A 14,689-nucleotide genomic window follows, 5' to 3' on the forward strand; every position below is an offset into this window, starting at 1 on the left:
CAATAATAAATTTGTAGTACGAAAAAGTATCTCTAGAGAAATAGCAAGTGATCTGTTCATAGATGATTTGAGTGCAAGTGACCTGTTCTCGAGTGACTTGTGAGGAAAAAATTAATTAGGGACGCAGATAAATGTGAGAGCAAATATAATTGTAATAATATTTGAGTTCTAAGAACACAAGAACAACAGAGTGACTCTCTTACTTATAAAGAAGAATAACAAAAATGTTATAATTTTGGACAGGCATATTGGACACTCATATGAATTTATTAGCAAGGATATTGAAAGTAAGTTTGATCAATTCTTTGCGATCTCAAGTTTGGAGATCATATCTCGTGAGGTACATAATCTCTCGAAGGGCTTGGTGAGAGACACGTCTAAATTTAAATAACTCATGAGAGTATTCTAAATATCTTATTATTAATGAGTGACCTCACTTGGTTAAGTATGGTCTCTCAACTTATTTGATTGGGTTTTTAGAGTGGGCTCACTTGATGTGTTGTGGGCCTATTTTGTTATACTTGGCTCACTATTGGGCATAACAAAATTAATATAATACATAAATATCAATCTTAGAATTGAGTATATAAGTAACGTTTTCCTTTATTTTTTAGCAAAATCTTCTATCATGACAAGTCAATGTTGGTTAGTGGCAGACTAATGATGCCAAAGCACCAGATTTTCAAGTCCATATCCTTGTACGGTCAATCAACCAATAAAATCCTACAAGGCTTCGTTAACTTCAGTGCTCTTTCCTCCCACTTTCTCGAGACCGGCTGATGGAAAATATATATGTCTGCAAAATTAATAAAGGAGTGCGTGTGCGTCTTCCAAAAGTTAGGATTAGAGGCCAAGAACACAATCTTAGACGTAATGTTTGATTATATTATGTGTCCCAAACCAACTAATCTTATGATTTTTAGATGGGACTTATAGTGCTATTGGGGGACATATTTAATATTTTTTTTAATTCAATCCATCAGTTCATTAATTAATTTTGTCAAAGAAACACTTAATCGTATGAACACAGAAGTTTTTTTATTTCGATATTATAAAGCCCTCAAAACTCTTTAAACTATTGGTACAATAGGTTTAAAAAAAATTGATTTAACAATTTTAAAATTTAACGAAATACCCTTTTAAGTCGTGATTCTATTATACTTTAAATGAATAATACATAATTTTAATCATTTTAGAATTCATGCATAAAACTCGTTAGTTAATGATTAACTAGTGAAACACAAACGTCGTTAGATTTGATTTAATAGATCGTTAGTGTTGCAATTAGTGTACAATTAACTTTTTGAGACAAATTGAATATGTGGGATTAATAAAGCAAGGCCTCGTTTTAATTAGGAATTCAAACAATAATGAGTTTATATAATGCAACTATATATGCAGACTCACACACACACACACACACACACACACTTAAAACAAGCATCAGCAGTGAGCCCATTACTTAAACTATAGATATATTCTCCATCATTGGCAATGGCATTGGCATTAGTGTTGCATTCCAAACAAAAGGCCAAAAAGAGGATAGAAATATCAAAAGTGAAATCAATTGAAATAGCTCAAATCGAGCCATGGCGGATGAATGTGCCATAAAAAGTAGAATTTAATGTCATTTTCCCTTGTCGATGGATCAAATGGGTACATGAATCTGCATATTTCAATGCGTCATTAATTATTCATGCATTTGGTTCAGCTACGAAAACTTTATGCTTTGCATGGAAATTAATATGCATAATAATAATAATAATAATAATAATTAATCTAGTTGCTTAGTGGTGACAAATTATTATTTTCTTATTATTATCGACTCGTGTCATGCTTAATGGGTCAAACTCTTGATGAATTAGCGGCTAGTTAGGTGCATGGGTCCATGGGATTAATTATTGTAATTCTAATTGGTAGACACTCCTAGGAAAATGATGCTTCATTAACCTCAAATCAATCCCACGAATCCTACGTTTGTTGTCATGCCAATGGCCGTCTTCTTTAACTTATAATGGTTTGGATCAATGAACCTAGAAACCATAGAGTAATTATAAAATGGTTATTTAATTATATGAATAATAAGTAAATAAGAATTATATAGAAAGGACCAATGACAAAACTATTTGTCCACACTTGTAAGATGGAAAAATTGCAGGTGGGTGGGAACAAAGAAAAGTTTGGCTAATGTTGACTGAACTTTATTAACTATACAAATTACGGCTTTATTGGGTATAAACCGATCAATTTATTTGTAATGATAACCTGAAGTAATTTTACTTTTTGTTCTTAAAAAGATTAATTCTTCAATATTCAAGTAAGTAATTATTACCAATTACATAAAAAGTACATTTTGAATACTTAAATGTGTTTTTTGTATTTGACGTATTACTAACAAATGAGAGAAGGCGTTATTTAGTTAAGTGGACAATTATATGGTAAATATAATTAATAGACAGAAGTGGAGTACTGTCTCACATCAAACATATATAATTCATTTTATATATATATATATATATAAAATAAAATGTCATATTAGGCATGAATAGATAAATAAAATTATTGAAACTAGTTCACGCGACAATCCATTATTAATGTGAAAAAAAAGATATAGAAAATCTTTTAAATATAAAATGAAAAAGTGATATGAGATACTACTTAATATAAAATTAAATAATATGATTTTTTACAATTTTTATTTTTGCTTACTCTAATTTGGTTGCTAGCGACGAGAAGGGTAAGGGAAGAGGAGAGAAATATGAAAAATTAAAGACAATTGAATACAAAATTAGTAAAATAAAAAATTGAAAACTATATCATAAGATCTCGAGAGAAGCAATTACCAAAATAGATTTACTTATCTTTTTTTTCGATAAGAAGAGAAATATAAATCAAATAAAATAAATTATATTGAGATATTTTTATATGTGTTTTTATTTTCTATAAGAGAAACAAAAAAAAGGATAAATAAGATGGCCTTGATAAGGGATTTAGCAGGCCTCATATTTATGGGCCACTAAGCAATCTTTACTATACACAATCAGCCCAGTCATGCTGGGCCCATCATAGCCCAGAATTTTAGGAAAGAAACCCAAATTGTGACATATAAATATACACTCAATTATTTGTATAAATATTATGTTATTAGGGGTGTCACGTGTTATTAAAAAAAATTATTTGACAATTAAAAGTTTTACATTTTACATTTTTTAAAAATTATATTTATGGAAATATGAATTTAAATATAATAATATAATTAATTCATATTATACTTAAAATGCCATGAATTAAAATCTCGCTTTCATCACGGCATAACTACAAACAAAGAAAATGATAAATAATTGAAGAACTAAAATTCAGACCTCGATTTACATAAGGACCGTCTCTCATGGGGTCGAGCTGACTACACTACTTAATAATTATTTATTTATATTTTAATTTTTTACAATTTTAAATTCAAAAAATAGATTATTTTAAAATCACAATCAATCCAAGGGAGGATGAAAATTTTCCGCCAACTGAGGTATGCGCCAACGTGAGCATTCTCAAAAAGGTCAAACCGGAGGCACACGTGTTGGTTTGGTCAACGACACCTTGGGTCTCCACCACGCTGAAATTCAGCAACCATTTCTTAAGTAATCGAAGCTTTACAAAAATACAATGTAATTTATTATCATGCTATTGCCATAAATGATTTTAATTTAATTTTTATCAATATAATATTATCATATATATGCATTTATATATATATACATACATGCATACACTCACGAGCGTTGACTTTAAATCATGTGGACCAAAGCTAGTATTATAAATTTGGACCCACACTACAAATACTTTTCTTGGATGGAAAGAAAACCAGCTCATAGGGCAAACTTAAAATGGGGGAAGCTGAATTCTCTTGTCACATTCTAGATTTAAAGAATATCTAAAAAGATCCCAATTTGACATAAATTTTTTAAGATTTTGATTTTTTTTTAAATTTCAAGTTAAAAATATCAATCATTCGAATCGATACGGAGTTATTGACAAATCATTTAAGAGAAGAATCTAATTCGATGTTAATAACTAAGAAGACCATATCGTAACTTTAGATCAACAAATCTTTAAAGATTTTTATTTTGAGATTGGTGTTAATTAATGGGTGCTCCACTTATTATGTATCAATCAAATCATAATTCATGTATTAACACTGCTAATTGTGCAGCCAAATCTTTAAATAAAGAGGAGGCCAAGTGACTTATTATGTGCGTTAAAATGGTTGAAAAAGTTAACTTTTCCAAAATAGTGCCTAGATTTGGGACGAAGAACAAAAGAATTTCGATTCATCCACATAAGAAGCTTCCAAGAAGCACATTAACGTACGATATTGTCAATCACAAATATGTTTCCCTAATTAAATTAATTAACTTGGTGGAAATCTTCAAATTTCGAGGGGCCATTACAGTGGAAAATTAGCAGCGTCAGCCTATATATATAAGTGCTTCAAACCGGCAACAATGGGGACCTCACCACCAACTTGAGAAGACGACAGCACAAATTACAGAACCCAATTAGTTAAAAGCACATGGAAGAGCGCCAAAAGGGAAAGGGCAAGGACGAGAAGAAGGAAGAAAAGGGAAGGGAATCAGAGGTCCGGTACCGGGGCGTCCGGCGGCGTCCCTGGGGGAAGTACGCGGCGGAGATACGGGACACTTCCAGGCAAGGCGCCCGGGTGTGGCTCGGAACGTTCGACACGGCGGAGGAGGCGGCGAGGGCTTATGACCGAGCGGCATTTACCATGAGGGGCCATCTCGCCGTCCTGAATTTCCCCGGCGAGTACTTCTCACAGACGCCGAGCTCCGGTTATTATCCGTCGTCGTCTTCCTCCGCTTCGGCTTCTCTTAGGCCGGGAAAGGATGTGATCGAGCTGGAGTGCTTGGATGACAAAGTGTTGGAGGAGCTTCTTGAATCGGATCAAGAGGAGGAGGAGGAGGAGCCGAGGAGGAGATGATCAAGACGAGAAGAGAAGATTGATATCTACCGATGTTTCATTGTTAATTACTATATTATATATATATATATATATCTCGTCGTGCTGCATGCGTTTCTTCTTAATTTGCTTTCTTCCTGCTCTGTGTGTGGGTTTGCTCCTCCATTGTTTTCCTCTGAAAGAACGAGAGAGAAGGAGACGAGAGAAATGCAATTTAGCTCCTCCGTTTACTGTTCCATATTTGGAAGGTTAATGGCGGCTTTAGGCTTTGCTAATGCCTGTGTGGAATTCAAGTAGACTATATGCAATCAATGGCTTGGCAATGCGGATGTTGACTATCAATGTGGACTTAAACTGCAATTACCCTGCAATTCATCCCGGGGAAAAAGAAAAAACATAAGAAGCCACGTCATTGATAATTTTCATTTAGCCGCCGCTGATGTGCCACTCCACTCTTGGGCTTCGGCCCATTCAGCCCATGGTCACATTTCATGTGGGCTTCTTGGATGCTAGGAGCCTTGCAGCTTTATCTATTCTAACATAACATGCAAACTTTGTGTTCGGCTTAACAATTGCCATAGGCCCATAGCTTCATTGAAAAATACGATTTTTTTTTTTTTTTAAACTTAGAACGTCGTTCTTCAATATAATAGGTATTTTTGATATTGTCATAATATAATAAATCTAGCCTAGCCGATTGAGCCCAGCCAGGGACTCGGGCTTCGGCCCATTGAGCCCATGCTCGCATTTGTGTTATGAGACCATGCATCTTGTACGTCCGTCGTTTCTTGGAGCCACTTTCATTTTATAAAGATGTGTTTATTACGTTTTATTTTTAATAATTAAATAATTTTATTAATTGATAAAAATGTATTATGTTTTAAATAATTTAATCAAAATAATAAAATTATTTAAATGTTAAAATAAAATAAATACACTTCATCTAAGAATAAGATATTTAATCACTATTCTAATAATAATAATAATAATAATAATAATAATAATAATTAGGATTATCCTTTACAATTTAATAAAATTTACTGAATCATAAATCTTATTAAACATTTAAGGTTGACCTTAATTGGTGAATTGGTGGCCATTACCTCTGTCACCAATTAATTACTTAATTGATGAGACCAAAATAACCAAGGGGCTGAAGGGACATTAAAAGATTTGCCTAATTAACTTCCCACATTAAATAATAACAGCAAAGATCCCCCCAATTTGTCCATAGGAAGTAATGGAAGATCTGAGTTCTTATATTCGAATTCATTTTCTATACAATTATTATGAATTAAATTCAAATTTAAAAATCATGAGACTAATGAAGACCCCGTAAAGAAAAGCATCCCAACCAAAGATCTCTCATTTTTGTCAATATTTAACCGCATCGACTGCCTTTCTTTACTAGAAGCAGTGATGACACGTGCCACCATGTGACTGCACCACGTAATCACTTCACGTGACTTTTATTTATGAGTTTATTATTAAAACTTAAAATGATAATAGTATTTATTTAGATTGAAAATAAATTTCTAATTTAAAAAATAAAAAAAATTAGGTGTTCATATTTACATTAATTATTTATTTTTATAATAAAATTACTTTTAAGTGTATTATTTTATATAGTTTTTATTAAAAAAGTACTATTCATCTATCGTTTATTATAATCAAAATAAAAATAAATAAAAGGAGAAGAAAACAACTTATTCAAACATTACCAAATATATCGAATAAGTTGAAGTTTCTGATATCTCCATGAGTCTACAGGTTCTGTCCCCTCCCCATGTGCATCTTCTACCTATTTTTATTTTTAATATTTAAATTATTTTATTAATTAATAATAAATATATGATACTTTAAATATAATTTATTGTTAATTAATATATAATATATTAATATCGAGTGTTATTAAAAATATTATAAATAAATATTTAAATAATATTATATATATATATATCTTGTTAATTAATTTATTTAATTTATTTGATGGGTTGCAGAGTTGCTGCAGGAGATATCTTATATATATATATATATATAGCGGCAGATGCAGGTGGTGCATTGTCTAGGAAGCGAGGCCATGCTGCCAAGGAAAAGAAATTAAATGGCTGCATCAGTTGCTCATTAAATGGCTGTATAGCTGGTCGGTCAACAAACTTGCTGACCAAAGTCAGGATTTGTTTAAAGTACCTTGCTATTTGGATAGAATTTATTTAGGTAGAATTGTCTTTTTTTTTTTTTTTTTTTTGTCATTTCAATTATTAATGTTAGGATTATTATGTCATTTAACATTTTATTTACCAACAATACCCTCTTCGGCCACAATTCAAAATTTCACTCTCTCTCTTCCTTGTTAAATTTAAATTTTAGTCTCTCATTTAATGAAGTTTTAGAATCTCAAGAGTCACAATGACTTTAAATATGAATTATTCTACTTTACTCGAATTGATTGACGCACGAGATCACTAAAAATATCAAATAACAAAAATATCAATAATGAAACCCGTCCAATAATTCAGACAAGCTCTAATTTCTGGCGGACTACATCTAAATATAATCCGCCACATACAGTACTGGCAGACTGCCAGCAGTGGCAGTCCGCTGACTGCATGCAGTGGCAGTATGGACCAGCGGACTGCATCCCAACGAACTGCATCTAAGATGCAGCCACATACTGTATCTAAGATTTAGTCCGCCTAATGTGAGCGGACTTCAACACAGATGAAGTCCGTTCGTTCAATTCAAGGTAAAGCGGTAATTTCGAGATAAGAATATTTTTATCATTTAATAACTTTAGTCATCTCATGCGTCAGTCAATTTGGACAAAGTAAAATAATTTATAAATAAAATAAAATAGAAGAATAATGTAAAGAGAATATATTGAATATGTGTGTTGTCACCTAAGTGTCATGATTATCATTATTCATTTTCATAACTAATTTTGTTTGTTTTAGAAATGTGCAACTTTATTGTGTTGGGAAATTGTTTTAGGCGGGAGTTTAAGGAAGGGAAACATAAAATGAAGAGATAAAATTTTTATAAGATTAAAATTATCTTTCTGTTTTGTTTAATATAATTAAAATATTATAAAATAATATAAAACAAGCATTAAATGTCTTTCTATCCGGATAGATTCTATCCAAATAGATTTATCGTTATTTAAATTAGTTTCGAATGCTTCAAAAAGGCTGCATTTTCGTGGGTGGGTGGGTTTAAAGATGTAACTAAGCTCAGAATTTACACATATTTGGCAAACTAATTTGGACTATTATTGAGCAATTAATTCAAGTTTGGGAGTACTCCACGAGTGGAGGAGCAGTGGCTTCTTCCATCATTCATGGAGTCTCTGCCACGTATGTAGCCTGCTGTTTGGCTGATGGGAAAGCGGAGGAAAAGGAGGAGGAGGAGGAGGAGATTGTTGGGAAATTTGAAGGAAAGTTCAAAGTTCAAATCACAAGTTTCCCAATTGGCAGCGGCAGCCTCTAGATTTGACTGTAGGGTGGAAAAAGATGGGTTTTTAATTTATTATTATATTGGGAAGAAAAGTGGCTGACTGACTGGCAGTAGCAGTGTCTTTAAGTAGTAATCAGTCAACGAGAGATAAGAAAAACCAAGGAAGGAATGGTGTCGGTCCCCTTTCCTTTCCTTTCCTTTCCTTCCTATATGTATCCACTGGTTTCGCTTTTCTAGGATTCTCTCTCTCCCATTGCAGATTTGACTTTTCATTACAAACACACGCATTATATGTTTATGTCCTCTGCCTTTGTTGACAATTGCTTTCCGGTTTCGGACCCATCCAAACGTGTACAATTTAGATGATATGTGCATAATTCATTATATATATATATATATCATATTTTTAATTATGATTGAAATCAATCACCACCACCTGATTAAAGTCTAGTGTCGACTAATAGTTGTGTTTTAAGTTTCAAGTGGGGCTTGGTTTCTTGATAATATCCTTCAACATTAATTCAGATTTGGTATTAAAAATAAAATTTAATAATCATCTATAATAAATAATGACGTAATTTATTTATTAAAATTTATATCATTGACATATTGTGAGATAAAAAAAATCGTGATGACGTAACGTGAACAATCAAATTTCACCTCGTGACGCAAATTAGATAAGTGGGGACCTAAGTTTGATTGAGGGTGGATTCAATTAATAGAGTTGGGTCCCTAACTTGAGTTGAGACTTTTTCTACGACTTGAATAACATGAAACACTTGGTACTCTCAAATAATTTTAAAAAGTGATATTTTTGTATCTTTTTATAGAACTAAAATAACTTCATCATGGTGTACGAGATTCTTGATAATTTATTTTATATTCTTATAACTCGATTCTAAAAATGTAAATAAATGTTTTTTTTTTTTTTTTTTTTATAAAATTTTCAATATTTGGGTTGGGAGATTGAATTTGCAAAGCCGCGGGGGAGCGCAGTATATAGATAGTATGATGTGAATGCAAGGCAAGGTGATGTCTTGCATCAGAAGACTGGCCCGCGTGGGGACGATCCGAGAAGAAACACTTTAGGGTGGCCTGCATGTGACCGTAAGAGACTTTTTGGCTCCCTAATTTGGTGATCATGAGCCTTCGATCGAGCTTTATTAAAGCTCAATCTTTCTGCAGGAATTTCACTTTTTCTCTGTCATTTTCTGTCTGTTTCTATGCCTATTTCTCGAAGAAAGGTCTTCCCTGGAGAGCAAAGCAATCAACCATCTATTAAGACACCTAAATTTCAATTCAAATTTGGTGTATTAATTACAAAGCATCTTAGTCAGTTTCTACATGACAATTTTGCACCGGCATTTCAAAGTAATCAGTATTTGATAATTACATGAAGATAAAGAAATGGGTTATAAATTTGGTGAGGTAAAATATCACTAATAGTAATTAAATTTTAATCTCAACTTTCAATCAAAATAGAAAGGGTTTCTTACGTATCCAGTTAAATATTTTAGAATTACAATATTCTAAAATGAATCGTCTTATGTGAAAATTGAATCAAATAAAGAGGAGAGTAAGATGAATAATAATGACAGAATAATAACTAATAAAAATATTTAGATTAAACTTAAAATTATAATTTATTGAGTTAGGCGTCTTTATATTAGTCACTTACCTATGTTTACTAAGAATTTGTAACTTAAAAAGAGAATCGAGACTTTTTTGGTGAAAATTTCCTTCATGATGTAATAAATAGTAACTTTTTATCTCAACGTTAATTCCCCTCTTTTAGCCACTATTTTTAGGGTGCTTGATCATGTCACTAATTGACTTTATAATGTTTATATAATTAAAAAATTGATTAGATAGACAAGTGTCTTATAATGCAAGAAATCACATCTTAGGATTCGCTCTCTTACGAGCACTCTCCATTGATGCCCTACTCATGTGGAGAGGAGTTAAATCCCAACATGCATGGACAAGCGGTCGCGGTAGGAATTCAAATTTGGGTTTTCAAGCTTTTTCACCCTTGTGAAAATTGCTCGGACACCCAAGAAATAAGATCTTAATTGTATGAAAGTTATATTAACATTTGCCTCAAACAATAATGCAACTGTGGGATGTGTTGAAATGGCATTTGGACGAGGAGGATTTGTTCAACCATCAATTAATGCATGAAATTGAACTGTGAAGTTGTGGAAGCTAGAAATGATAGGTTGCCCAAAAGTTGGGTTAGGGTGGTGATGGTTGACGAGTACTTGTTGCTCTTTGGCTCTTTTTGTCAAAAAGCTAGAAAATATGTCTATGTTCAATACATGACACGACGTTACTTTATTTAATGTCTCCAACATCTAAATAATATCAATTTATATTAATAAGCGACTATAAAAGAAGTCCAATATATATTTAATCATAACTTCTTGTGCCTAATTTAATTTCTAAGTAATATTATCAATTCCTTTACTATTAGGGTTTACCTTCTATCTACTAGTTTATTTGTTTGTTCTAGAGTTGACAAATAGGTCGTGCGCCCATAGGTCCACTTGCCCGACCCACTTCCCACCTCAGCTTGACTCAGGTACTGTAGCAAACAAGTAGGGCAAGGCTAGTGCTTTGTGGCCCGTTATCGAGCTTGGCCCATAAAAAATGAAGATGGCCCACCAAAATGGCTAGGCCCGGCCCGACCCGCCTTGACTCGTTTATTAAGGGCCATAGGATCGTGTCGGGCCCTCATTTTCCATTGTCCTGCCTGACCCGACTCGACCCACCTCTCTCTGCGGGCCAAATTCAGCTTCGGCCCACGAAATGGGTGGGCTAAGAGGGAGGCAGGCTAGGTCGACCTGGCTCGCTCATTTTCCAACTCTAATTTGTTCTTTCAAGGGTTAATCATCAAAATAATACACTTCGTTTTATGAATTTGTAATTTTATCAAATCATTTTAATTTGGATAATTAGGTTTAATTTGATATAATTTTATCCAACATATAAAATTAATTTAAAAATAATGTGTTCATGTTGACTTGACATTTCAAGTGTCATATAATAATAATATTTATAAAATTAATGTGTACACATAAATAAAGATATATATAATTTATAAAAAGATAAATAATTTCTTATTATTATTTAGATGTGTATGTGAGTCCATAAATATTATTATTATATAACACCTAACATGTCAACTAATTGCACTCAATTAAGTAAATTTGGACTTAATTGTCAAAATTAAATAAAATTTTAAATTCTAAAAAAGAATTAAATTATTTTTATGATTAACCCTTCTTTTAATCATTCGAATTACAAATTTAGCAAGATGGAGAAGTTTTATAATATAAATCTGTTATTAAAAAGAGTCTCAGTAGATGTTTTATTTAATAATACGTAAATGGTCAACGGGTCTTATTTACGAGAGTCGATAAAGAACTATGAATAATATTTTTGGGGTTGGATGGTGTTCGTTATGCATAAAGTTTTTTCTCTTTAGGTCTAAAAGAAAAATATTATTAATATTTTTAATTTTACTTTATAAAATATTATATATGACATCAAAGCATCTAAATAATAAAAAAGACTCCAACCCACAGCCAATTTTAAATTGGTTTTACATGGCAACGTTACGCGGACTGATTAGAAAAGGGCAGCACAGCAGCCACCCAGACAGACAGTCCAGACCATTGTTCACATTCAAGCAAAGAACAGCCCATTCGTTGATCTGTTGGCCAATTATTAATTAATATAAATAAAATACGGCTACAGTAATCGAGACACTGAAAATTTTCTCGCCAAAACTGACTCTCATTTGGAGAGCACGAAAACCTTCACCAGCTACGCTCAATAAATGCAATGTTTCGAAGTTCAAACGCCCTATCTTTCACTTCCTACCTGCTGTTTTCAATCTTTAATTTCCCCTTCAAGCCTTCACCAGCACAGCACCTTCATTTAATGCTCTCTCTCTCTCCCTCTCTTCAGATCTTTATCTGACTCTGCCATTGAACTCCAGAGCCCAGATGCCCATCTTGCTATAGTCTTCTTCAACAATAAAAAATGGCTGCTTTTGATGTATTGAAATGATCAGAGAAAGCCCAGATGGCCATATATTCTGTAACAATTTCCTTCACCGTTATTCAGCAATGGCTGCAGAGTTATGAGCCGACCCATCTCTTGTGCCGAAATTAATATCGAGAGCCGAATGTTTTCAACTCCCTGACAATCAAGAAAGGAAACTCGTGATTTGAAGACCGGTTTTTATGCAAAACTCTCGTACCCATTAGTCTCTCTTATGGATCTGGCGAGCAGAAAGTACCAAATCCATCAAACGCAAGCTCTGTCTCCGATCAGAAGCCCACCGGGCTCAATCTTCGGCGGGCATTTGCATTCTTCCAACACCAGTTTCCCGATCCTCGCCGTCGCCATCATCGGCATCTTGACCACCGCCTTCTTGCTGGTGAGCTACTACATCTTCGTCATCAAATGCTGCCTAAACTGGCACCGGATTGACATTCTAAGCCGCTTTTCGTTCTCCAGAAGCCGCAGCCACGGCGACCCGGCCGGCCTCTTCTCTCCCGGGAACCAGAGAAGAGGGCTCGAAGAATCAGTAATTCAATCCATCCCAATACGCCAGTTCAAGAAAGGGGACAAGGATGCTTCCAAAGAAACAAGAAGCTTCAGCGAATGCGCCGTTTGCTTGAACGAGTTTCAAGAAGAGGAGAAGCTCCGAGCAATCCCAAACTGCGCCCATTTGTTCCATGTCGATTGCATCGACGTTTGGCTGCAAAACAACGACAATTGTCCGCTTTGCAGAACGAGCATTTCAACGGTTCCCCATTTTCCATTGGATCGAACGCTTGCTCCATCTTCGTCCCCCCAAAACCCCACTCAGAACGGCAATAATTTCATCGGCGCGGATGAAGGTTACGTGGTGATTGAGCTCGGCGAAGCGAACTCTGCTGATCCAGCGACATTGAATTCAGGAGAGTTGATAAAACTGGAGCCGAAGACTCTGCAGAAGAAGGTGAAAAGGTTCAAACATGTTTCGATGATGGGAGACGAGGGCATTGACGTCCGAGAAAGAGACGATCGGTTTGGATTGATCCAACCCATGAGGAGATCTATTTCCATGGATTCAGCCACTGATCGGCAATTGTATTTAGCCGTTCAAGAGATCATTCAACAGAACGTAAATGTCAACAATGAGGTTAGCTCCATTGACGGCGGTTCAACTTCAAGCTCAAGCGGCAGAATCAGAAGGTCCTTCTTTTCCTTTGGAAATGGAAAGGGTTCATCAAGAAGCGCTGTTCTTCCAGTAGAATTATAATTTTCTTTTTTGTAATTTCGTGATATGGCTATAGAGATTTTAGGATTTGTTTAGAAGCAGTGATAATCTGTAAGATTACGAAACTGAATTCAGTTGCAGGACTTGGTATGAACAAGTTAATTTCTGCGGTTTTCTCTTGGCTTGATGAGACTAGGGCCGGGGTGGTCCACTGTATTCCCATTGACTTGCAGACATTATTACGGCCATCATTGCTTCCTACACTTGGTTCTTTTCTTTTCAATTTCTCTTTGCTTGCTTCTCTTTTTCTGTCTTTGGGAGGGGATTGAATTTTTGTTCATGATTGAGTCGAATGATTGCCCTTCTTGTTTTAGGTAATACCCCCTTATTGTATTTCTTTTATTGAAAAAAAAAACCCTTTTATGAAATATTATCCATTTATAACGATATATATAATATTGTGGGTCTTAATCAATTAAAAAGTAAAACAACCACTTAAACGCAATCTACTACCTTGAAAACTATCCGTACTATACCTGTGGGGGCTGAAAAGTAAAACAATCACCGATTGTATTAGAAGTGGGTTAGAGTAAATTTTACCAACCTCGCAAAAAGAGAGAGAAGAACTATTTTTTAGACATCTCCAAAATAGGCTCTCTAATACTTAAGTTATTAAGTGTTAAAAGTCTTTAATTTAATAAATTTTAAATAAAACTTTACTTCCTCAAAAAAACAAAAGAGTAGGCTCTAGAATATGTTTAGGAAACACCATCTTTGATTTTGAAGGATTTTGATTTTATGGGGAGAACTTCATTCTTGTTATTGATGGCAATTAATTTTAATCTTATCGATATATATGTTTTCTTTTGCAAAAAAAAAAAAGGCTATTTGGACACAAAGTGTCAAAACTCGGTGTACAAATAACATATTTGTTATATAAAATATCAAATTTTCGGATGTTGTTGTTAGAGAGTTGAGAGGGAAAGGCC

General features: G+C 33.7%; 2 protein-coding genes across 2 annotated transcripts; both read left to right on the forward strand.

Moving 5' to 3' along the window:
- Positions 1 to 4,481: 4,481 nt before the first annotated feature.
- LOC127798983 (ethylene-responsive transcription factor ERF098-like) lies at positions 4,482 to 5,720 on the forward strand. Its single transcript, XM_052332645.1, has one exon. The coding sequence runs from the start codon at positions 4,568 to 4,570 to the stop codon at positions 4,991 to 4,993; it is 426 nt and encodes a 141-aa protein (XP_052188605.1). The 5' UTR covers positions 4,482 to 4,567; the 3' UTR covers positions 4,994 to 5,720.
- Positions 5,721 to 12,232: 6,512 nt separating this feature from the next.
- On the forward strand, positions 12,233 to 13,982 carry LOC127798977 (RING-H2 finger protein ATL16). The gene has a single exon (XM_052332640.1). It carries the CDS (start codon positions 12,708 to 12,710, stop codon positions 13,740 to 13,742), a length of 1,035 nt encoding a protein of 344 aa, XP_052188600.1. The 5' UTR covers positions 12,233 to 12,707; the 3' UTR covers positions 13,743 to 13,982.
- The last annotated feature ends 707 nt before the right edge of the window (positions 13,983 to 14,689 follow it).

Source organism: Diospyros lotus, chromosome 4 (genome assembly GCF_014633365.1).
Source record: "Diospyros lotus cultivar Yz01 chromosome 4, ASM1463336v1, whole genome shotgun sequence".
In the NCBI taxonomy this organism is placed as follows: Eukaryota; Viridiplantae; Streptophyta; class Magnoliopsida; order Ericales; family Ebenaceae; genus Diospyros; species Diospyros lotus.